The 25,900-nt window shown below is 35.6% G+C and overlaps 1 protein-coding gene across 5 annotated transcripts in view; it reads left to right on the top strand.

Moving 5' to 3' along the window:
* The window catches only part of PALS1 (protein associated with LIN7 1, MAGUK p55 family member), a 104,754-nt gene that overhangs the window by 66,546 nt on the left and 12,308 nt on the right, over positions 1 to 25,900 (top strand). For all 5 annotated transcript variants that reach the window (XM_079915066.1, XM_079915070.1, XM_079915068.1 and 2 more), the window contains 9 exons: positions 226 to 372; positions 1,563 to 1,724; positions 3,804 to 3,881; positions 13,413 to 13,596; positions 16,469 to 16,540; positions 16,895 to 16,966; positions 19,255 to 19,422; positions 20,470 to 20,672; positions 22,381 to 22,491. In XM_079915066.1, the coding sequence (XP_079771192.1) occupies positions 226 to 372; positions 1,563 to 1,724; positions 3,804 to 3,881; positions 13,413 to 13,596; positions 16,469 to 16,540; positions 16,895 to 16,966; positions 19,255 to 19,422; positions 20,470 to 20,672; positions 22,381 to 22,491 (1,197 nt within the window). The remainder of the gene's footprint in view (positions 1 to 225; positions 373 to 1,562; positions 1,725 to 3,803; positions 3,882 to 13,412; positions 13,597 to 16,468; positions 16,541 to 16,894; positions 16,967 to 19,254; positions 19,423 to 20,469; positions 20,673 to 22,380; positions 22,492 to 25,900) is intronic.

The raw sequence follows: 25,900 nt of genomic DNA, 5'->3' as shown, positions 1-25,900 counted from the left end.
CCTATTATACCTAACAAATCTTCAGTTATTATTAGCTATAAAAGTTACAGGGTTGCATCTGTACTTCAGTTGGAAAGTTTGGAAAGAGATCTGAATGCATAATTAATTACAGCACTTCTTTTAAAGGTTTAATGATCAGGATACTATGTACATGATTAGGTTAAAATCTCTCTACAGAAATAAATCATGCTGTTACTTTAAATGCTATGGGTTTCTTTGAAACAGGCACTTTTACTGGCCCATGATAAGGTTGCTGAGCAGGAAATGCAGCTAGAGCCCATCACAGATGAGAGAGTTTATGAAAGCATTGGCCAATATGGAGGAGAAACTGTAAAAATAGTTCGTATAGAAAAGGCTCGAGATATTCCATTGGTAAGTGTCCCACATCTCTGATATAAGATCCTTTCTACACAGGGGTCTTCTGTATGGCAGATAGTTGAAGACCCTTTACATTTCTGGTAGTTTTTCTCTTTGGAGGCTAACTTTTTGGAATTCTTTTATGTTCTTCCTCATACTCCTTATTCATCTGAGAAATAATTTGTTCATCTTTTCTCACCCATAATTTGATGAAAATAATAGCTTGTGAAGTAATCGTTGAACAAAGAAGGGACAAGTAATCTGCTTCATTAGTCTGCCAGCTTTTTAAAAAAACAGTGGAAAGTCTGATCTTTTCATTCAATGTAATTACTTACATTACTTCACATATACTTAGAAGTATGCATTGTTTAATGTTAATATTTTGTAGTTTTTATATGTAGAACATTTTTCTGTTAGTCTGCTATCATTGACTTAATTTTCTTTATTTTCAGAGAAATATTTTTGAATCCTAAGTTCTCAAATTGTCTTGCACAGTGTGGTATATGAAATAGGGACTTTTATTAAAGGGCATTTTATGTAACTAGGTTTTCCCCACCAGAAAGAAAGAAATTGGGAATGTCATGACAAAATTTTAAAATAAAAGTTCAGGAGAAAAGTGTTACAAACTATCTACTTTCAAGCTTTATTCTGTATTTCATATTTCCAGTTTTTGAGTTTATATATTGCAGTTGTACTTCCAATTTGTGTAATAAATATTAATGTTTAATACATTTTAATGTGAATTGGATGCAGCTATCATATTTAACATTTTGATAATTAACCAGATTAGTATTCATCTCTTAATGATATTTTGAATTTAAAAAGACTTTTAGTTACAAGTCATGTTCACTAATTATACCTAAATATAGTATAACCATTTGAATAGCACCCAGCATATAGAGAACAAATTTGATTATAGGCTTTCACATTGTTCTTGAGCAAGTGCATTTTTATGCTGTTGTATGCTTCAAAAGTCTGATTTTAGAATTTTAACGAATGGAATGCTTCTGAAGCACAAAATGTGGGGGAAGTGATCAGCTTTCAAACCTAATTGCCATGATTATTCTAGCTGTGTAAATACATTTTTTCTCAAGATAACTGAAGGCTAGAATTGTTGAATACAAAAATAAAAATTAAAAAATGAGGACATGTTGAACCAAAAAATTGCATTTTTATTTAAATATTGGCTATTGAATTTTTTTAAGGGTGCTACAGTTCGTAATGAAATGGATTCTGTCATCATTAGTCGGATAGTAAAAGGAGGTGCTGCAGAAAAAAGTGGTCTGTTACATGAAGGGGATGAAGTTCTGGAAATCAATGGCATTGAAATTCGGGGGAAAGATGTCAATGAGGTTTTTGACTTGTTGGTAAGTTGCCCCGTGTAGAAGAATAATTGATAGACTCTCAAAAGCCTCCTTTGTTATTGGACTTCAGAATAAAATATTTAAAAAGCATTTTAAAAATAACTGTTAAGATCTCTATACAATTTCTAGCATAATTTTCCCATGGTATAATTGTTTCCACAATATTTATTAGTAGAATTTTATTCTTGTGGGGGTGGAGGTGCTGCTGATTTTTTTTTTCTTTATTACTACCAGGTATATTTTGTTCGCCTCTGAAATCACTAATAATAACTCATTCAAAAATACATGTATTAAATGCCTACTGTGTGCTAGCTGCTAGGGAAACAGTAACAAAACAAAGTTCACACCCTCATGATTTTTATGTTCTTTTTTTTTTTCTTTTTGCGGTACGCCGTCCTCTCACTGTTGTGGCCTCCCCTGTTGTGGAGCACTGGCTCCGGACGCGCAGGCTCAGAGGCCATGGCTCACGGGCCCAGCCGCTCCGCGGCATGTGGGATCTTCCCAGACCGGGGCACGAAGCTGTGTCCCCTGCATCGGCAGGCAGACTCCCAACCACTGCGCCACCAGGGAAGCCCTCATTTTGGTTTTTTATTACCTAATTTACTACCTAATTTTTATTACCTAATTTACTACCTAATTGATTGTTGTTTCCTTAGCAATATTAGATAATAGCAGTGGTATAGATCTACATTGTTGAATATAATAACCATTAGCTACATGTGCTAGTTATTTCTATCTAAGGAACATTTAAAATTCAGTTCCTCATTCTTACTAGCTGCATTTCAGATGCTCAAGAAGCGTATGTTACTAATGGCTATCATATGAAGGTGTAGATATAGGAATATGGCATTCTGCAATTCCAGTCCACTGATCAGAATTCCGTCATCATAGGAAGTTCTGTTAGACAGTGGTGGTATAATCAGGAGGCCATTTAGAGCCAACTTTTGAGGGTGATTTATGATCACTTCATATATACCCATCAATCAGATTTATATTCTTACTTAATATCAGTTGTTACATTAGAATCTCTCCTATCTGCTGACGTCTACTGAAGAATCTAGAAAACATCCTCACATCCTTATTGTCACCCAGTCCCATTCATTGCTTTGATAGCACAAAGTGCCAGTGGTCATTGTTCTTAGCCCTTGTTTTACTGGCTGCTGTCTCTAGATTGAGTACTTCTCCCTGCTATCTCAGGACCATAAGTGTGATTACTGTCTATGCTGGAGGTAGCTGAGCAAGGTGGGCAGTGGTGTACAGTTGTCCCTTGGTATCCATGGGGGATTGGTTCCAGGGCCCCCATGGATACCAAAATCCATGGATGCTCAAGTCCCTTACATAAAATGGCATAGTTTTTGCATATAAGCTACGTACATCCTCCAGTATACTTTAAATAATCTCTAGATTATTTATAATACCTAATACAATGTAAATGCTGAGTAAATAGCTGTTTGCAGCTGGCAAAATCAAGTTTTGCATTTTGGAACTTTCTGGAATTTATTTCCATCCGCGGTTGGTTGAATTCACAGATATGGAACCCATGAATACGGAGGGCCGACTGTGCTTGAAGATAATAGAGAACCTAGCAGTAAGACTCTATACAGTTATAAAATAGAATGAATGACAGAGACAAAGCATCTGGGAAGTAAGAATATTTGTGTACTTGCATCGCTTTTCTAATCCTAGTAAAATTACTATTTCAAATTCTACTGTATTAAAATTGATGTATGTCAGAGTAGATGACCCTGAAGTGCTGCAGTGTCTTCCAGTCCTTCACTGTGGAATCTTCCAAACTTAAACTTAATGGAAGATAAAAACCCTAGACTTATGGGCTAAGTGGCTTTTCCCAGTGGACGAGAGGACCAAAATTGCAGAATGTCATATTGCTGGGTAGCTCTATAATGGAGTCCACGAAAGGCATAATTTGTGCTTCCTGATAAAATGGGATTCATCTTTTCCAATTTTTTTTTTAAGTCTCCTTGGAGTTCCAGAATAGTCCAGTTTAGGGACTATTGATCATAAGATCGTGGAATGATTTTCATAAATACAGCTTTTTAAAATAATGTACTTTTTCTGTTACAGTCTGATATGCATGGTACTTTGACATTTGTTCTGATTCCCAGTCAACAGATCAAGCCTCCTCCTGCTAAGGAAACAGTAGTAAGTGATTTTTTTAATGTTCATTATTTATTTTCTGATGGCTACTGTTTACTTTTTTCTTAATTAACAAACTTTATTTTTTAAGAGGATTTTTAGGGGACTTCCCTGGTGGTACAGTGGTTAAGAATCTGCCTGCCAATGCAGGGGACACGGGTTCAATCCCTGGTCTGGGAAGATCCCACATGCCACGGAGCAACTAAGCCCGTGCGCCACAACTACTGAGCCTGAACTCTAGAGCCCACGAGCCACAACTACTGAGCCTGCGCACCACAACTACCGAAGCTTACACGCTCTAGGGCCCACGTGCTGCAGCTGCTGAGCCTGTGTGCTGCAACTACTGAAGCCCACACGCCTAGAGCCCGTGCTCCGCAAGAAGAGAAGCCACCATAATGAGAAACCTGCGCACTACAACAAAGAGTAGCCCCCACTTGCCACAACTAGAGAAAGGCTGCATGCAGCAACAAAGACCCAATGCAGCCAGAAAAAAAAAAAAGAGTAGTTTTAGGTTCACAGCAAAATTGAGCAGAAAGTAGAGTTCACACATAATTCCCACTCTCACACATGTGCAACCTCCCCTGCTATCAACATTCTACACCAGAGTGGTGTATCTGTTACATTGGTGAATTGATGGTTTCATTATTACCCAAAGTACACAGTTTACTTTAGGATTCAATTTCGGTGTTGTACATCCTATGAGTTTTGACAAATGTATAATTACATATATCTACCATCGTAACGTACAGAATAGTTTCACTGCCCTAAAAATCCTCTATGCTCTGCTTATTCATCACTTCCTCCCCCCAACCCATGGCAACCACACTGTCTTGACTGCGATGGTTTACCTTTTCCAGAATGTCATATAGTTGGAATCTTACAGTATGTAGTCTTTTCAAATTGGCTTTTTTCTCTAGTGGTAAGCATTTAAGTCCTCCATGTCTTTTCATAGCTTGGTAGCTCCTTTCTTCTTAGCACTGAATAATATTCCATTGTCTGGATATACAACAGTTTACCCACACACCTACTGAAGGACATTTTGGTTGCCTCCAAGTTCTGGTAGCTATGAACAAACACCCCTGTGGAGGTTTTTGTGTGGATATAAGTTTTCAGCTCATTAATACCAAGGAATTGAAAACCTCAAACAAAAGCATGCACAGTGATGTTTATCATTTGAGCATCAGAAATGTCACTCTAAATATTTCTTGCACTCAAGTAAAAACAGGTAAATTCAGTAGATTTTATTTAAATAAATATGACATATTAATATTTCAAAGTTAGTGAACTCTGAAAAGTAAGAAAATAGAAAATACTTCTTTTTCAGAATTTTTATGACTTACAATGTTCAGCTTTGTCTTTTTCTGTCAGTATAGGTGGGTTTATTTAACTTAAATATGCTTAGTGTAGTGGGAAAAGGTGCTTTTTACAAAGTATGCACAACTCTTAAATACTCTAGCTATAGTAAAAGCAGACTTCATTACCATATGATCCAGCAATTCCACTCCTAGGTATAGACCCTAAGAGAACTGAAGACATACCTCTTTTCAAAAACTTGTACATGAATGTTCAAAACAGTATTTTTCATAGTAGCCAGAAGGTAGAAACAACTCGGATGTTTGCCAGCTGATGAATGGAAAACAAAATATGGTATATCCATAAGAATGGGATATTATTTGGCAGTTAAAAGGAATAAAGTACTGATATATATGCTACAACGTGGATGAACCTTGAAAAAGTTATGCTAAGTGAAAGAAGCCATTCGCAAAAGGCTGTGTATTGGGTTCATTTATATAAAATGTCCAGAATGGGTAAGTCCATAGAGACACAAAGTAAATTAGTAGTTATTTAGGTGAAAGGGTGGGGGTTTAGGAGGGAATAAGAGTGATTCCCAATCAGTAGGGCTTTGATAAAAATGTTCTAAAATTGTTTGTGGTTGCACGACTCTAAATTTACTAAAAACCACCCAAGTGTACACATGGGTGACTTGTATAGCATATGAGTTATATCTCAGTAAAGCTGTTAAAAAGTCATAGACTTCAGTGTGCTGGATTAACATGGTAGCCTGATGTATTGCATCTGTTACTATTCTTAATTTTTGTACAAGCATAACAATTTGAAAGGGAACACAGTTTCATTTTTTTCTTAATATTTCATCACAGTTATGCTTTATATTTTGGCTGTCGTTCCATCTTTTCCCTTTATTGGAACATATTGAAGTCAATATTGCATTTGCAACCTTCCTTCTGTTTAAAGTTCTTTGTAGGAAGAGAAATGAGGAAATAGTTTGTCTTTGAGTTTCAACAGCCTTATTCTCAGTGCACTATACTTTCCCACATATCTCTCCCATGAACAAGCCCTGAACTTCAAAGGTAGCTATGCAGTGTGAGGAGACACAACAGAAGAAGGTTGGAATATTTGCTTACTTATATGACTTTAACAAGAAAGGGAGAGAAAGGAAAAGAAAAGATGCTAGGCTTATCCCTTTTAGAATACAGCATTTGATGGGTAGAGGTGTTTTCAAAATAGAAATGGTGTGCAATATTTTTTTCCCCTTCATTTCCTCCTTTCATTGAGAAGAACTCTCAATTGCAATATCTCTTATAAAGTTTTTATCAAACTTAAACAGGTTTGAAATGAACTACTATTATTAATGCTTGCATGGAAGATTTCCGCAAGGAAAACAGTGATAGTATATCATAATTTTATTTGGCATATGCAGAATAATTTTATATGGGATTAGTGATTTTAAGAAATAACCATTTTTTAAAATTGAAGTATGGTTGATTTACAGTGTTATATTTCTGGTGTACAGCAAAGTGATTCAGATATCTATCTATATTTCATATTGTTTTTCATTATGGTTTATTACAGGATATTATCGTTCCCTGTGCTATTCAGTAGGACCTTGTTGTTTAACTATTTTATATATAGTAGTTTGTATCTGCTAATCCCAAACTCCTAATTTATCTCTCTCCCACCCCCTTTCTGTTTTGGTAGCCGTAAGTTTGTTTTCTTCCTCTGTGGGTCTGTTTCTGTTTTGTAAATAAGTTCATTTGTATCATATTTTAGATTTCACATGTAAGTGACACCATATGGCACTTGTCTTTCTCTTTCTGACTTCACTCAGTATGATAATCTCTAGGTCCATTCATGTTGCTGCAAATGGCGTTATTTCATTCTTTTTTATGGCTGAGTAGTATTCCATTGTATATGTTCCACATCTTTATCCACTCATCTTTTGATGGACATTTAGGTTACTTCCATTTCTTGGCTATTGTAAGTAGTGCTGCTATGAACACTGGGGTGTGTATATCTTTTTTCATATTAGAGTTTAATTAGAACCAACATATTAAGCATAATTATGGTACAGGTCGGGATCTAGTAAGAGCAACAAAAGGTTATCATTCTGATGTATGTTTTGTGATGTTAGAAAGAAATATGCATTTAAGATAACAAAATAGGTGTTATCTGAAACTCCATCATAATCACTTGCTGAATTATAATATTACAAATGGCAAGACTAAGCTGTGTCAGGAGAAGTACTCCCTTATTTGGTAAGTTTCTTTTGTATCACACATAGCAGCCAGGGGCTGCTCCATTGGTTGCAGTGGACAAAAGTCTTGACACCTTTGTAGTTTAGCTTCCTAGGTTACTGGCACATTTGTCTGAGGAAACATTTACATTGTTTAAACTGCAGTTACCTTCTCCCCACATTGACTAAAAGAAAAGTTGTGTACAACTTTAGATTATTTCACAATATAATTGAAATAATATTGAAGGGAGGAAATAGAATATTTGAGCCAAAGGCACTTTTTTCGTCTAGTCTGATGCCCAAATATAAACAGGAGTAAATTGAAATGTAGGGGATCACACTAGTTATTAGTGATGGAATATGCACTAGAAAATTCAGAGATTATTGATTGTCCAATAAGTGTTAGCTATTATTATGATTACTTACTTTGTGCCAGGCACAATACTAATTGTTTTACATGTGTTATCTCATTTAGTCCTTATAGTATCCCTTTTAAGTATAGCTATCTTTATTACTCCCATTTAACAAGCATTGCAACTAGAATTAGAAAGGTCAAGTTAATTGCCCAAGCCCACTATTGGTGAGTGACTGAGCCAGGACTAGAACCCATGCCTATTCCAGAACTTTTGCTCTTAACTGCTGTGTAATATAACAGGTACTGTCCCACAAAGCTACTAAATGTTAGAAGTTTCTGTATTACTGTTTATTATCAGTCCGAAGAAAATAATTACAATACCATGATAGAAAATTGTAACTATGGATGAATTAACCTGTTAGTAGCTATATGATATGGTAGTGAGTCTGGATTTTGAGTATAATAAAAGCATATTATGAGACTTTAGTATTTGAAATTGAGGTAGGATCTCTTCTGTCTGTAGGAGACTTGATAACTCTAAAATGCTGGGAGCATGACTGAAGTCTCTTGATTTTGGGGGTCTGGGCTGGGAGTATGGGAGAAAGATGTAGTTTTAGGGGAATTTAAAGACTTAGGAGGATACTAAAATCATAGTTCAGGGATACAAACCATAGAATTAGCCACTAGGCCAGTGGTATTAATAATTGAAATATTATGGGCCCCAAATAGTTTTTTTCCTCACAGTGATTATGTACTTGATCCCTTTTGTGTACTAGGACACTGTGCTAATAAGTGCTAGCTTTATAATAATGAACATGACATTAATTATAGTTTGCAGTAAGTGATAAGATGGAAATCAATAGAATTTGAACACTGAGAATAAAAGGAGGTGGGATTGATTATATAAGGTTGGCAGGAAAGGCCTCCTGGAGGAGACAACATGAAGCTGAGACCTGTAGAATGAGATGAAGCCAGGCCTGTTAATTACCAGAAGGGCTTCCAGGTATAATTTCTAAAGAACTTTGTGTTTGGAAAGCCTGTAGGAATGGAGCAAAGTAGGGGAGTAGAACGGTGAGGAGGGAATTCTAAGAGATGAGGCTTGAGAGGTAGATAGGGCCAGGTCAAGTAAGTCTTCTTGGCCGTGGCAGGGAGTTTGCATTTCAAATACAGTAACATGGTGTGATTTGTATTTAAAAACAAAACACATCTGGCTGCTGGGTGGAAATTGGATTAGTAGAGCCAATAATGGAAGCAAGGAGATTCAGGAAACTGTTGCCGAAGCCATTATAAAGTATGATGTTGACTTACAAATTTCGATGATAGCAGTGGCAGTGGAGAATATGAATCAGGCTGTTCTGAAGTAGAAATGACAGGACCTTGTAATGAATGTGGAGAGTAAAGGATAGGGAAGAAGCAAGGATGCTCGAACAACTGGGTGGATAGTGGTGGTGCTTTATGTGGAGGAAAAACTGGTTTGGGGAGAAAAATCCAAAGGTTTATTTTATAGACTTGAGATACCTGAGAGGCATTCAGGTAGAGATATCGAATGCATAGAATAGAATATATCATTTTGGAATTCTAAGGAGAGATCTGGGCCATAGTTGTATTTATTGTGGGGAAATCAGGTCAGGGGAACAGTCTGTTTATATGTACTTTATGTGTTTGCAAAAAATTCTACAGATTTTAAAAAATGATAGGTTAAGAATTGTTCGTAGCCTATGAAGATAACTGGGTTGAAAGGAAAGGTTGAGAACCACTGCCATCCAGTATACTTACTTTTCTCTTAGAGGTATAAAATGTATAATATAATTTTCATCTTAATTTTTTCTCATTTGGAAGAAGATCTGGAATTTTATAATGCAATAAAAATTTTATAAACATTTTATCAGAAGATGGAAAAAATATTGAAAATTTCTGTGTACAGTGTATTAGATGGACATCCCCTTTCAGGTTAGGGCAGTTGCTCTATTAAGTTTGCTGTTACCCTAAGGTTCATATTTTTGTCTGCCTACTACTACTAACCATTAACTGGATGCCCCACAGATATCCCAAATTTCTCCTGTTAAAAATGGAAGAGAACAAATAATAAAGATATTCCTTCTTGAATGGGCATTGGAGAGGAGGAATCTCAGGATGAGGAGAAGGAATTTGAAAACTGTTGCTTGACACTCAAAGGCTTTTCTTGATGCTGCCCGTAGTTTTATAATCTGCCTATGGTAAAGTTTAGGCCAAAGACAAAAGAAGACACACTTTCACTATTTTCTCTTCTATAAGTAATTTTAAAAGTTAGAGATAAGTCTAGTATAATAAGAAATACAGAAATAAAAATTACAAGGAAAAATTTTTTTTGAGCATTGAATCCCTTAGGAAAGATGTAAATAAATTAATGAATTATTATTCCTTTACTGTGCTCCCATCATTAGGATTTCAAATGTGCTTAAAAAAAAGGGGCAAGGAGAAAAATGTTGGACTGGAAGATAATTGTGTCTAAACAGCCCTGTAATTTAAAATTTAAACAGATGATTTTGTTTGGATTAGAAATCAGACATTGTTTTGGTCAGATACATGGTAGTGATACTACAGCATTGTTAAACCCTGGAGCTTTCCTATAGGGGTCGGCATCTCTCCTTCATTTGAAAAGGACTCTGTTTTCTTTTGTATGGGAAAGGAAATAAATTAGCCACTAACAGAGCTGAAGAGGAAAGATTGCTGAAGATAACTTCTAGAGCTGATAAGAATTGCAGTGGAATACAGGCATACTTCAGAGATATTGCAGGTTCGGTTCCAGACCACTGCAATAAAGTGAGTCACACTGTATCTGCAAAATGCAGTAAAGTGAAACACAATAAAACAAGGTATGCCTGTATATAGATAGAAGTCACATAGTACATGTCAAGTCAATACTCAGACTTTTACCCTGTCATATGGTTAATTTCCCTGATATGAAATAAACTTTGCTCTCAATTTTACTCCTCTTCCCAGCCTGCACAGAGGGGCCTCATTCTAAACCAACTAAATCTGAATAGTGAATAGGTAAGACCTAAGCAGAGTAGGGAGAAAAGCATCTCTGGGTGATTTTGTTTGGCCTCTGGCAAAGGTCATAGACTTAGATACAGCGTCCTCACTGGTCTATTTAGTTTCCCTCAGGGTAGTAGTTCCCTGAGATTTTAGGGTACATCTTAAACAGCATGTATGTAACAATTATCCAAGGAACATAATTAAAATACAGAGTCTGAAAGTTTGAGACGTGGCATAAGAAGTCAGTATTTTAATAAACATCCTAGCAGGTGTTCTGAGCAAAACAGTTTGGAAACAACATGCTGGGTATTGATTTCAGAAAGTGATTTGATAAAATCATCAATCAGGCTGACAAGTAGTCTGATTTCATGCATCTTTGAAAAGCCTGTTAATAAAATGATCTCTCCACCACCATAAATGATGCCTATAATTTCATGTTCAGATTGCTAAGATTGTTTGACTAAAAAACAACAATTTAAACAGATGTAGAAGCATTTTTGATTAACAGGGATGGTACTCAAGCAGAGATTTTTTTTTTTTAATCATCCTATAGATTAGAGACCTCATGCCAGGGTTACAGAATTGTATGTATAGTCTTTTTACCCAGTCTCTCAACTGTTTTGACTCACTACTACCCTGTATAACTCTCTAAAATTCATTTTTGGTTTTAACTGACAAAGTTTTCAAGATTTTATTAAAAAGTCTGTTTTTCATATCAAGAATAAGGCTGTTTAGGGCACACTCCAGTTGTAATGCAGCAGAACACTGTTAAATTGAGTGAGGTATCGTAAACATATTTAAGCCAAGAGTGTGTACTATGTGATTCCATTTATATGAAGTAAAATACAGGGAAATTAATCTATGCTAGAAATCAGGGTGATGTTTACCATTGGAGGACAAAACTAATCTATTCTAGAAATCAGGATGATGTTTATCCTTGGAGGACATAGCATGGCTAGTGACTGAAAGGAACGTGAGGTGGGGCTTCTGAGGTGCTGGTGATATTCTGGTTCTTGATTTGGGTGCTGGTCACACAGGTTTGTTTTGTTTATGAAAATTAATTGAGCTGTACATTTAGGATTTTGTGTACTATTTGAACTTATGTAGTACATCAGTGAAAAGCTACCCCCCAAAAAGCAGACTAGCATTTAAGTTCTATATTTTTAACTGAATCACTTGCTTTACTTCAGTGTTGCTGTTTGTATATTGAGACTTAGATTTCCTCATTTCATATTTATAGCAGTAAAATATTTTTCTGAAATTAAAAAATACAGTATTCTTTATCTAAAGATACCTTCAAACAAAATTTCTGAAAGAGGCTGTTGCTTTCATGAGGATTCTTGGTTATTATAATGGTGGGATATGTATTATATATATAGCACTTTAAAAGTATTTTATCAGCTTTCATATATTCTCATTATTGATTGAGAATAGTCAATTTTTTCAGTGTTTCAGGAGCTGAAAAAAGATAGTGTTTTCTCATAAAATAGTTTTTGAAGCAGACCAGTATTATCTTTATGATTGGTGGCCTCAGTCATGGTTAGGGTAAAAGGCTTAAGGAAAGTCAAACAACAGTTGGATAGAAGAGAACTCAGAATTATAAAGTTCTTAGGCTGTCAATCAGGTGCCTGGCTCACTGAGCCCAAACCTGAAATATAACCTATGTGGGGCAGAAAAACTCATTGAAAGTAGGTGTAGGATTTTATTAGATGAAAATGGGCTTCTTACAGATTTTGGAAAATGCCACATGCCATTTGACCAGCTTGGATAAAAAGTACAGATAGGGGAGTTAAAGAGAATATTAATTCCTTTATACCTCCTAAGAAGTAAGAATACTTTGTTTATCTTATAGAATGTATTGAAGAAAATAGCATCGGAAATAACTTAGCTTTCAATAAGTTTCATGTGAATTCTTACCTTTAGTGCTAAGAGCGTTAACAGGTTTTAGATACGCAAAAACACAGTTAACAAAAATTTTAACTTATACCACTAGTAATAAAGCCTATGTATAGAACACGATAGGAATGATTATACACTTGATTTAGATAATTTTAGCAGTTTAGGGTGTCTTTATTTATGAACCCTAAACATATCCCTTTAGAAGAAACTCTGAAGGAGATTAAGGCGCAGTCGCGCTGACAGTGGCCAAGAGCAGTTTCCCTGGATGATGGCACCAGGGAAACTGACACTCACCTGCTTAGATGACAGATGTGGTGAGGTTTACAGTCTACCTTTCCTGGTAGTAGTGGTTTAGAAATTACATACCTTACTGCAGAGTCATTGTTTTCACAGGTCAGGAATGGAAGGGGAGGGAGTCTCTATTACATTCCTTCTGCTTCTATCAAACCTTTGAGGCCCCTTAGCACCTCAGCTTGTTAGCAGCTAACAGTGCAGTGTTTTGCATACTCTTGTACATGTTTGCAATCAACAGGACTGTCTTAACTGAAGAAAACAGATGAGTCTGGGAAAATTCTGCTCCCAAAATACAGTTAACTAAACTAACCTCCCTTCTTTCAATTCATAATATCTTTGCACTAATGAAAAATGTAACATTTTAATTATATTTATGCTGAAGATTTTGTGTCGCCATTTCATTATCGTTGTTCTTACTTTTACCCTTTTAATCTTTTAGATCCATGTAAAGGCTCATTTTGACTATGACCCCTCAGATGACCCTTATGTTCCATGTCGAGAGTTAGGTCTGTCTTTTCAAAAAGGGGATATACTTCATGTAATCAGTCAAGAAGATCCAAATTGGTGGCAGGCCTACAGGGAAGGGGATGAAGATAATCAGCCTCTAGCTGGGCTTGTTCCAGGTAAGAGACAGTATAGTAGAAAGTACAAAGTTTAAAAAAACATTTAAAATACAAATCTTCAAAGAGAAAAACTCACTTTTTCATGTCTTTTAAAAAATGATGTAAATACTTTTTCACGTCGTTGATTTTTATGTTGTATCTGTAACATAAGTATCTTGAATATAAATTAACCAATTTGTTGGGCTTTAGAATGGAATTACGATATAATCTCGTCAGCCAATCCCATGTTGTACTACATTCACTGTAGGTACATTGAGACTACCCTGTTTTCAAGCAACGAAACTTGTATTGAACAACAAAAGCATCAAGGCAACAAAACTTATACTATAACAGGAGATTATCATCAACTGGAGCATCAAACTTGATATCTAAATAGGAATTTGTGAAGGTGCATCACTTTATAAGGAATCAGGAGAGTAAGACTACTGAATTTATCTCTCCTAAGGTATCTTAGGGTGGAAATAGGATGCCCCCAACTTTTCATTGAAGAAGACTCTCTAATTTAGACTATACTAAAATAAAACTTTAGCTCACATTGGACATTAAGATTATTAAGGGAACATATTTCTTCTGAAGAGTGAAGATGATGCTTAATGGAATGAAGTGTATAGATGTAATTTTTCCTACAAATTGTTCCTGCAGTTCCCAGGATGTGGGTATGGTGGAATGAGGGAAACAGAACCAAGGAAAGTATAATAAGATATTAGTGAAGGCAAAGGAATACTCACAGAATGATGAAATGGGAATAAAGTGATAATTCATCGGCTTATTCACTCAAAAAATACTGTTATATCAGCACTGTATAAGGCACTGAGATAAGCTTCTCTTCCATATTTGACTTTAAAGCATATCCGTTAATACTTTAATTATACATTAATGTAAAACAATGTTTTTTTTTCCTTTTTTGTGTGCCCTACTTTATAATACTTACATGGAATTGTCTGTTACAGTACTTTGTACTGTATATTCTCAGTTTGTAAACTTCTAGGCCAGTGACTACATCTTACTAATTCTTTTAAATTTAGGGCAGTATCTGCTAAATTAATAAATAGGTGGTTTTTAAAAATAGTTCTGCCAGAACTGGTGCTTCTGATTAGACCTTCTAAGGCTGTTTTTTTTTAAAAAAACTCTTCCAAGCCTTGACTTTTGCCTATAACATTTTTTAGGGATTATACCTCCTATTAAACCTTAAGATTTTAAGCATAACAGATCTGGCTATAGAATTTGGCTTACAATGACTGTGACTACAAGTAATATATTATGTGTATAATAAAGTCACAGCCACAAATCATCTGCTTTAAAACCCCAAAGCTGGAGATTCTGTGTATACTGACGCATATATCAAGGAAGGAGGAATGGGCTTCTTATATTAAGTTCAGAGGATGATACTGTACCCTTGATTCTTCACAGTAACAGTTACAGGAACATTCCTCTAGAATCCTGGGGTACTGGGCAGCCATTTTGGTTCGTAGTGCTTGTGCCAGATATCAATTTGATATCTTTCACCATGTCAGCTTTAGCCCATAAATACTTAGAACTAATATCTATTGACTGATTGATTACATTGAGTTTCTGAAAATAGATAAATCAAGGAAGTTTTAATGATACCATTTGTAAGTCTTTTTATAGGACAAATAAATGGACCCACGTTAGTTTGAGTTTGACGGTTTTCTGTCAGGAGGATTTCTAAGAGGTTATAATGTCCATCTCCCACTAATGTCTGCTTCTATTTCAAAAACAGTCTACATATGTGTGTACTATAAAAATGTGCCATAGCAGTACATTACTGTAATGTTTTTAAACATTTTAATATGTAAATTATTTAAATTATTTTGTTCTTTTTTTCTAAATCTGTTGAAGTCAAATACTTTTTTAAAAAATGTAGTGCTCTTAAAAATTTCCCTATAGTCATAGCTACTTGTTTTATCTAGAAACACAATCTGTACAGCTTCTGGAGATAACTTGATTTCTTTTAATGTTTTTTATGTATATCAAACTCAATACTGTTTTTGCTTGTGCTCTTATAAAATGCACTAAGTTCAACAGATTATCCCAACATCATAGATGGAATTTGCTTATTGATTTTTAAGAATCTCTGGCCTGAAATGGAAAGAATTAAATATAAAAATTAAATATAAAAGTAGAACTCTAATTCAGAATTTTCTAATTAAAGCCACTTTTATCCTTCAGAAAAAAAATACATTTGGTTCTAAGGTAGATGTCTGAAAAGAACATGAAAATCAGAAACCTTGAAAGCCTCCTATATTTAAAATCTTAATCCTGAGAGGAAAAATGTAATAGGTTTTTCATTTATTTGTATCATGGGTAGCTTAAGGTAGAAATGAAAAATCTTTAAAGCGTATACATACATACAAAGAAAAAGAGGGATTGAAAATGATAAATGCAAGGGAATATGTTGAATGGTGTCTTGGAATCAAAAACTGGTGACTGTTTACATATTATTTTGGAAAGTTAACTCGTAGAATTAATTTGCTTGATTTGCAATAATTCAAATGATCAGAACCATTGTAACATCCAGCACAGTGCTTTCCACATAGTAGATGCTAAATGAAAACTTTGTAAAAATTGAACTATTAAATTTTGTAGCACTGGTTTGTTATTTATCTTTTTTAATAGATGATATATAGTCCAGTAATACATGTTCTAGGATTGATTGAGAGCAAGGTGGAGACTTAATACTTTAACTGTTTGGAGCGTATAATCATAGTTGACATACTCTGATGTGGTGGCAGGAGGATTTAGAAGGGAATATAAATGAAGAGTTACTTCTGGTGGTGTCCCTTGATTTAAAAAAAAATACTTCTATCCTTTTGACTTAACTATTTTACTCTTTTTCCTTTCTGCTTATTAGGGAAAAGCTTTCAGCAGCAAAGGGAAGCCATGAAGCAAACCATAGAAGAAGATAAGGAGCCAGAAAAATCAGGTTGGACACTTATATTTGACATTGAGGTTTCTTGGGTCTTCATCTGGAATCAGGTTTAGATTTACATATCATAACTGTCAAGAAAGATGTATTCATGGCAAGAGTGATGTGAGAAGCAAAACTGATTACCTTAGGACTGTAAAGGAAGGAGAGGATTTAAGTATTAAAGATTATCTATCTGTGATGTGAGATTAATGGAAAATTATAACTACTTCTCTGAAAAATAGTTCTTCTATGAACAATGTAACATGTGTCTATAAATTTAAAACTATTTGAGTTCTTCTATTTGAAATATGTAGTTTTATTCAAGGAAACAAATACCACATTTATACTTACGTTTTTTATTCTCAACAGGAAAACTATGGTGTGCAAAGAAGAATAAAAAGAAGAGGAAAAAGGTTTTATATAATGCCAATAAAAATGATGGTAAGTTCCACTCTCAGATATAGTTGTATTTATATCCGAAAGAGGTCCATATCTAACACTTGAAAGAAATTAAATTGATATTTTCAGGGAATTTTATTTCTGGTCTTGGCCTCTTAATGTAACATGTGTGCTTAATAAAGCCATTTAGCAGAAATTATTTTCTTTTGGAATCCTATGAGGAATGCACAGTTTTAAATCCTGAGAAAAACTGGTAGAAAAATTATAGTACAATTTAGCATGTACAGTGTTATATTGATAGTTTCCTCATAGATTTTTTTCTACTTGAACTCTTTATTTGCAAAATTAATACATGTTTCTAACAAATTCTAACAATATAGCTGTATTTTAAGTAAAAAATGAACATTTTTGTCTACAGTAACTCATGTCACCAAGGCAAGCCATTGCATAGAGCCTGCTGGCTGAGTCAGGCACACAGGAGAGTTTTCTGTTCTATTTTAATTTATTGTTAAGATTAAAAATATTTTAAGTTGTAGCTTCTCTTAAAATCAAAAGCTCTAATAACACTGGGCTCATATTCCCACATGACACTGGTCTGCTGGACCTGAATGATATGCTTTTGCCTTTATACTGGGCACCTACTTAGTTCAGCAGTCTCCGCCACATCCAATTTTTTATAAACCCAGCCTGATTTAGTGCTTTCATTACCTTCTTGGTTGGTCCTTATGGGCTTTAGAATTTGCTACCCCTTCTTTAATTCACATTAGAAACAAGCCAAATAATAAAGCAAAGGGAGTCTTTAACTTCTTACACAATTTATAAGGCTTATTTTTATTCTCTCAATACCTTGAAAATTTCTTAAGTGGCATAAATTGAACTAGTGAAAATAAAATGTTATAGATTATTGGAAAATTTGATACAAAACTAAACCTGAGATTCCATCTACTATAATAAATTTTTTTCCCAAAATAAACATCCTTAATGCTAATTGATAGATTATGTAGCTAAGAAGATTTATTGGAATTTTAATCTTTTCCTCTATACTTGGGTAAGTGATTAATATCTGTTTCTTTATCTTTTGAAATACACTAAAATTAACTGGTTCAGCTCTAATAGCTGTTATATTATGATATATCTACGTCTGTGAATCAAAATGCTTCCACAGTCTGTACATGTTAGAAGAAGGAACTTAGATTTTTCAGAGGGAAAAGCGTTTTGAGAAGGGAAGGAATTACATTTCTGTTCATAGTGCTGTTATCATAGTTAACATTTTTATTAATCACTATCATTTATAATAACTTCTGTTCCAGGGGCGGTAACCTTCATCCATTTAGTTCTCAAAATAAATTCCTTGAGATTACAGATTAATGAATTCAAGTTCAGATGTGAAAGTGGCCTGCTTAAGTTCTTACAGCTAATACATGGTTGAGTTGGAGTTTAAACAACTAGAGTTTGAGTTCCTGCTCTGTGCTCTGTGCTAAGCACTGACAAGATTAAGATGGTCCCCTGCCCCCATGGAACTTATAGCTGACGGTCTGACTACACATCTGATGCTCTTACCCAGTTAGGTGAAGTAATATGATTGAGAAGATAGCAGGTCACTAGTTGTCTGCCTTTGTTCTTACCACTTGACAGCTCTGATTTCATCTGGATTATGGGCTTTAGGAATGTTACCCCACCTGTTATAATTTATACCTCTTCTTGAATCATGATCTCAGGTTAGTATTAGTATTCCAGGATAAAGTAAACATAAGTGTAGAAAGTTGGATAGCATAGATATGCTGTGTTTTCAAGTTATATGATCACAGAAAAGTATTCCAGCTTTCTCTGATAACACTAGTTGCAGCACTATTTGTAAATGTTTGTCTATGCCAGGTATTGTTTGCAGCATATACATTGTCTTCTCCTTAAACCAACCCTCTAATTAAAGTATTAGTATCCCCATTTTACAAAAATGACAGATATTATTCTCATTAGTTTATGCCTTGGTGCCTCACCCTCTGTCAAAGTATTGGCTGCAAACTAGCTATTTGATATGAATCAGTATAGTTATATTGTATTAAACATTCAAACACAGTATGAAATGAGAAGCAATAAACATTTCTAGAAGCATTAATATATTATTTGATTTATTTTCATAATCCTGGCAAGGATATAATGACATGGGAAAATACTCATGATTTTCCATATTACTGTCTTGATCCCAAAAGTTAAGCATTTTTAATGATAATAACTTGTGCTTTTTTTCAATTTTTTGAAAGATCTATGAGTATATATTTATTACATGGCAATAATTCTGTCTGAAGGGCTTAACTTTTTCTTTTTCAAAGATTATGACAATGAAGAGATCTTAACTTATGAGGAAATGTCACTTTATCATCAGCCAGCAAATAGGAAAAGACCTATCATTTTGATTGGTCCACAGAACTGTGGCCAGAATGAATTGCGTCAGAGGCTCATGAACAAAGAGAAAGACCGCTTTGCATCTGCAGTTCCTCGTAAGTTTGGATGCATTCCCATTTTCCTGTGCTTTTCAGCTTACTACCTTAGAACCTAACTGTGTAGGGAAGTTTTTCACCCATTTCATCAAAAGAGTGTTGTCCAAGAAAGAGGAACTTTGTTTTAACCAAATCTTTTGAGAATTTGCTATTAAAGATAGTCACTCTTGATAAATATACATTTTCTCTAAGAGTATGGTACTAATTACTTTCTAAATGAATTTCAATTTGGGCCTCTTACAATGCCGTGCTCAGTATGGAATCAGCTCCTGTTTTTTTAACTGATGCAGAAGATAGAAATTTAGACCTAATTTAGACCTAATTTCTGAATACAGAAGTTCTGTTTAAAGATTGTATAGTACCTAATCTTGTGGAAAAACTGAGCGATAGTATTTTATTTTACTTTTAAAATTTATTTATTTATATTTATTTTTGGCTGCGTTGGGTCTTCGTTGCTGCACGTGGGCTTTCTCTAGTTGCAGCAAGTAGGGGCTACTCTTTGTTGCAGTGCGTGGACTTCTCATTGCGGTGGCTTCTCTTGCTGCAGAGCAAGGGCTCTAGGCACGTGGGCTTCAGTAGTTGTGGCACGCGGGCTCAGTAGTTGTGGCTTGTGGGCTCTAGAGTGCAGGCTCAGTAGGTTGTGGCGCATGGGTTTAGTTGCTCCACTGCATGTGGAATCTTCCCAGACCAGGGCTCAAATCCGTGTCCCCTGCATTGGCAAGCAGATTCTTAACCACTGCGCCACCAGGGAGGTCCCCAGAGTGATAGTATTTTAAATGAAATGCAAGATGAAGTAATTTGGAGTGTAAGCATAAAACATATTAAAGGTAATGGTTATTAAGATAGTAAAAACACAGTTTTGTTCATTTCTCAATCTAGAAATAAAACCAGTCAATGTTAAATTAAACACATGGGGGTCTAACATTTCCTTAATTCATTATTTTTAAATTTGTATTACAAAATAAACATTTTTTCTGACTAACAGAATTATCCCTCATCCTTACTCTGATCCACGTCCATTATTTTTACCTGATTTTGTTTGCCTAGATACAACTCGGAGTCGGCGAGACCATGAAGTAGCCGGTAGAGATTACCACTTTGTTTCACGGCAGGCATTTGAGGCAGACGTAGCAGCTGGAAAGTTCATTGAGCATGGTGAATTTGAGAAAAATTTGTATGGAACCAGCATAGATTCTGTACGGCAAGTGATCAACTCGGGCAAAATATGTCTTTTAAGTCTTCGTACACAGGTAAAAACTATTTTGGTTTAGGGTGTTGAACTTGAGGACATTTTTCACAGAGTAATTTTTAGTGGGAACTGTATTTTGGTCCAAGAACCACAGGACATAATTAAGTTCTCATACAGTTTTTTCACACTGATTCCCTACGAATTTAGGTTGCTAAATCTCTTTCAGTTTCCTCTGAGGGGAAAATACATATATTCCATACTTACATATACACATGTACATGTTTTCTGAAACTTAAAATACAGTAACTGTAGTGCTGGTATAGTACTTTAGTATTTTAAAAGTTATAAAAGAATTTCCCTTTCCTGATTCTTATATGAGAAAAATTAGAATAATTAGAGGTCATTTTTATGGTTTTAAATGACGTAGTTCAAGTATTAGTAAGTATCATTATGAGTGCTGGGTTGTATCTAACGAAATGTCCACTGTTCTGTTATCTGTCATACAAAAGAAAACCTTCAAAAATTACTAACAGTTGCTTTTTAGATTTCCATTAAAAATAAAATAATTTTAGAAATTTGGGATTTTTAAGATTGTGTTTGTTGTGAATTTTTTTTCTTTTTGTACATTGTACAGCTTTAGCATAAAACTTTCCTTAATGTCGTGGAACCTACTGTGTATGTCAACTCACGAGACATAGGTAGTGGTCATTAAAGAGATGTATATGAAAGAGAATTGAGGGACTTCCCTGGTGGCGCAGAGGTTAAGAATCCGCCTGCCAGTGCAGGGGACACGGGTTCAAGCCCTGGTTTGGGAAGATCCCACATGCTGCGGAGCAACTAAGCCCGTGCACCACAACTACCGAGCCTGCGCTCTAGAGCCTATGAACCACAACTGCTGAGCCTGTGTGCCACAACTACTGAAGCCCATGTGCCTAGAGCCCGTGGTCCGCAACAAGAAAAGCCACCGCAATGAGAAGCCCGCGCGCCACAACGAAGAGTAGTGCCCCCTGCTCACCACAACTAGAGAAAGCCCGCGCACAGCAACAAAGACCCAACGCAGCCAAAGATAAATAAATTTATTTAAAAAAAGAAGAGAGAGAGAGAGAGAGAGAGAATTGATTCCAAAATGGCTTTCCTGAAATAGTAATTAGGTTTTCTTTATTTTTTAGTGAACAAAAGAGCTTCTTAGTCTCTGCTGTTTCAACTATAAATATCAGACTTAAGAGAAGGATTGATGTTTTTACTAAATTCCTTCAGAATTCTTTATATTATTTTGGCTAACAAATTTACCAAAGGACTTAGAGTAGTTAAGCATATTGTCTTAATTACTGTTTTTAAGATAGAAAAGGACATGTCCCTATAATCCCCATTTTTGTAGAGTGCTTCAATTTAGGGACACACATTCATGCAAAGGCAAGGTGAAAACCACAGTCTCTTAATTCAGACAGTATGCTTTTTCTTCTTGGATGTGCTTTTCCAGAATTTTCTTTTGTATGTGTATGTGAAGTTTTTCTCTGATTCTTTTTGCATTTAGACCCTGGCACATGGTAAGGTGACTGCTCATTTGTAATTCCTTCAAAATGGATTTTTAATATGGTTATTTTAATCTGTGTGTGATCTTATTAGCAGGGTATTTTATCATCACATAGTTGTAATTCTTCATTAATTTTATTTCATTACATATAAAGAGTAAGCCAATATTCTGTGTGTGTTATAGGTACACAATATATTCTTATATTGAATGGTTAAGATCTATCTTTTCTTTACAGTCATTGAAGACTCTCCGGAACTCAGACTTGAAACCATATATTATTTTCATTGCACCTCCTTCACAAGAAAGACTTCGGGCATTATTGGCCAAAGAGGGCAAGAATCCAAAGGTAAAGTTATTATACTGTCATACTATTCCATTGAAAGTAACATGAAACAGTCATGGCTTAATATGTCACAGTGCTTAAAAACTACATCAGGCTTCCCTGCTGGCGCAGTGGTTGAGAGTCCGCCTGCTGATGCAGGGGACACAGGTTCGTGCCCCGGTCCGGGAAGATCCCACATGCCGCGGAGCGGCTGGGCCCGTGAGCCATGGCCGCTGAGCCTGCGCGTCCGGAGCCTGTGCTCCGCAACGGGAGAGGCCACAACAGTGAGAGGCCCGCGTACCGCAAAAAAAAAAAAAAAAAAAAAAAAAAAAAAAACTACATCAGCTTAGGCTTTCAAACGGATTATTCTTTCTGCCATATCACTTTCCCAAAACTGCCACAGTTGCCTCTGGTTGGACTTCAGCAGCTCTCCAAAGCAGGGGGCTTCTCTTGTTGTTCTGCATACATTCTCTATTATCACTCCAAATGTATGGTAGGAATACATACATTTTTATGTATTCCTACCATATATACATACAGTAATACATACACCTTTGGCATTTCTTAAAACTTCCTTACCCTTCTTCACACAGATCTATGTTATTTCTAACAAGGATTAGGTAACACCCTCCCCCCACACCAAATATTCTCAGCAGATTCTTAGGGATTACCCACTTTTATCTGCAGATATTCCACATATGCAAGGAGCCAAACTTGAGTCCTCTTGCTTTTCTCTTCTTTTTTCTCATTGAAATTTTATGTTCTGTTTGTCTTCTGCCTTTGATCTTTTTGTATGATCTGAAATGGAAAAATGTTTTTAGTTATTTTTTTTTTTTGCCAGAATATAGTCAAGTTTTATTTTATATGTTATAAGGTACAAACATATGATGCCAGAGATTGTACTTTAAATTTGGCATTGAAAAAATATAATTTGGAAATATAAATAATTATTCAAAGTTCCATAATATATTACTCCTCAGATTTGAAATTCAAAATCTGGCGTTCCTTTCCTATGCTCCAAGATATCAATCAGCATGAGGTTGTGAATCTTGTGTTGCAACATGTAGCAGAGAATTCATCTTTGAATCCTTTAACTTTGAGTAACACTTAGTTTTCTTTAGTTTCATAGCAGAAAATAGCTGCTCACAAACATAAGTACTTCCAAACATGGACAGAACCTTTGCATAATGGTTTTTATATTTAGGGTAACCTCCCAAGATATCTGTAGAATTCTGGGATTCCAACGTTATCATATTTGGCTTTCAGTATAGTGTTGACCTGCAATTCAGTAACTTCCATTTGTAGCTCTTTATTCACATTATTAATACTAATTGAGAAAAGGGAACTAAACAAGATTAGTTCATTCTCATAAAGTTGGAAAAGTCAGAGAACGTTTTTTGGAATTGAGTCTTCAACTCTTTAATTTGGGGAATGTAGTTCAGGCTGTCATTTTCATTTTCAAAAACTAATTTCATCGTAGGAAAGTGGGCCAGGTTGTTCCTTCCCAAATGAGTCTACCAAAGACAAAATTTCACTAGGAATGAGCCAACTGAATCATACATTTGTGTCACCACTTGTGAACGCCTTTGCAGAGAAATATCCAGCATGTTTAGATATGTTATAATAATGTCAACCAAAAAGGTTAAGTCTCTGAGCCAATCTTTGCTCGTAAGCTGAGGCTCAGATTTTCCTCTAGAAAACATGAAAAAGTCAGTTTCCTCCAACTGTTCAAAAATCTGCCTTAGGACTACACCACAATTCAGCCACTTAAGTTCCACAGAGCAGAACATGTTTCCATATTGTGTGTCTAACTGATTAAACACAGCACCGATTTCTGTGGTCTGAGCCATGGGAGTGTATCCAGGTTATGGTATAAACTATGTCCATGATGTGATCCATTTTTAATCTTTTAGCACAAAGTGTCTCCTGGAGAATGAGACCATGCAGAGACTTAAGTTCCTTGTCTTGGCAAAGCCCTGACACTTTAGATTTCAGTTTTGTAACTAGTTCTTTAACACTAACCATCACAGAGTCACCATCTGTGCTAATACTTACCAACTTTGACCAGTCCACGTTAAATTTTTTTAAGACTTTTCTCAACATGTAAAACTATTTCCTGATGTTGTGCCTGTTATGGGAACCATGTCCAGAAGTTCTTTGATCACATCAAAAGTTTCATTGACACCATGAATAAATACAGCTACGTGGGGGGGTGTTATTTCCATCCACACCTTCCTGAGCTAAATGGAAAAAAGCCACAAATGATTCAGCTTTTTCTTGCAACTTGTCCTGCAAGTTCTCAGTCGTATTGTTAACATGCTGGGCAACAACATCACCAGTTAGTCTTATGTTGGCAAATGCGTGTCTGTTCAGGGCACATGATTTCTGCTGCGCTCAACAGACAGTCTTTGATAAACTCGCCATCTGCAAGAGGTTTTGCTGACCAGGCAATTTTCTCACTTAATACATAACTACATTTCATGGCAGCATCACTTATTTTATCCACGTTCAAAAGCAAATCATGTTGAAATTTCAGTCTTTTTTTCAGTTTGTTGCATTTTCTGTCACACATCTTTTCTGTAAATCCATCGTGGTTCCTATGATGGTTGCTTTCCTAATGGTGTTTTAGGTTACATTCTCTCGACACAGACAGGCTTTGTTTGCATATTAAACATGTAGGAACATTCTTTACCTCCACAAAGAAATACGCTCTCTCACATTTTTCTTGAAATGCATGGCTTTCTTATTCTTTCGTTTCCCCATTCTCCAAGTGCTCTTTTTTCCATCTCTTTCATCTTGGCCTTGGCTTTTTTCTCCAACAAGGTCCAGAGCTACAGCAAGCCCACCGATCTCTGTTCCTTGCTTCTCTTCCAAGGCTCGCTGTGCATCGGCCTGTGACTTGAAGTCAATATAGGCGATCCTTTCACTCATCCTATCCTTGCTCACCAATCTGATTTGAAAAGCATCCTAAAACACTTCTATTAATTCATGCTGAGTGACTTTGTCAGGCAGGTTCTTGATCAAAAGTGTTTTGGCATTTCGATCTTTCTTTGTTTCCTTTTCCTTTGGTTTCTTCAATTTAGTTTCGTATCCAAGGACCTTTGTTTCACTGAGTTCCAGGGCTTTTTCCTGGTCATCAGCAGATTTAAAATTCACTAACCAAATCTCCTTCTAATTTCTGTTTTTTGGTTTCAGTGGAAGCCTTCTGTTTGGTCATTTCCTTCTGTTTATCAGGTGCTTTCTTCGTAGGCTCTTCATCCTCCTCCGAGTTCTCATGTCTCTTCTCATGGTCCTTGAGCTTGGCAGTCCTCCTGTCTTTTGGCAAATTGGCCCCTGTGGCTCCCCTCCTGTGTGGTGATATTAATTTCTCAGCAAACATGGGAGCCAGAAACGTTTTTTTTCGATTTTATTTCCGGGAGCAGTAGCAACCTTC

The sequence above is a fragment of the Stenella coeruleoalba genome, assembly GCF_951394435.1.
Source record: "Stenella coeruleoalba genome assembly, chromosome: 2".
Lineage (NCBI taxonomy): Eukaryota > Metazoa > Chordata > Mammalia > Artiodactyla > Delphinidae > Stenella > Stenella coeruleoalba.
Note: the sequence above shows the minus strand (reverse complement) of the source record. Positions and strands in the feature narration are given on the sequence as shown.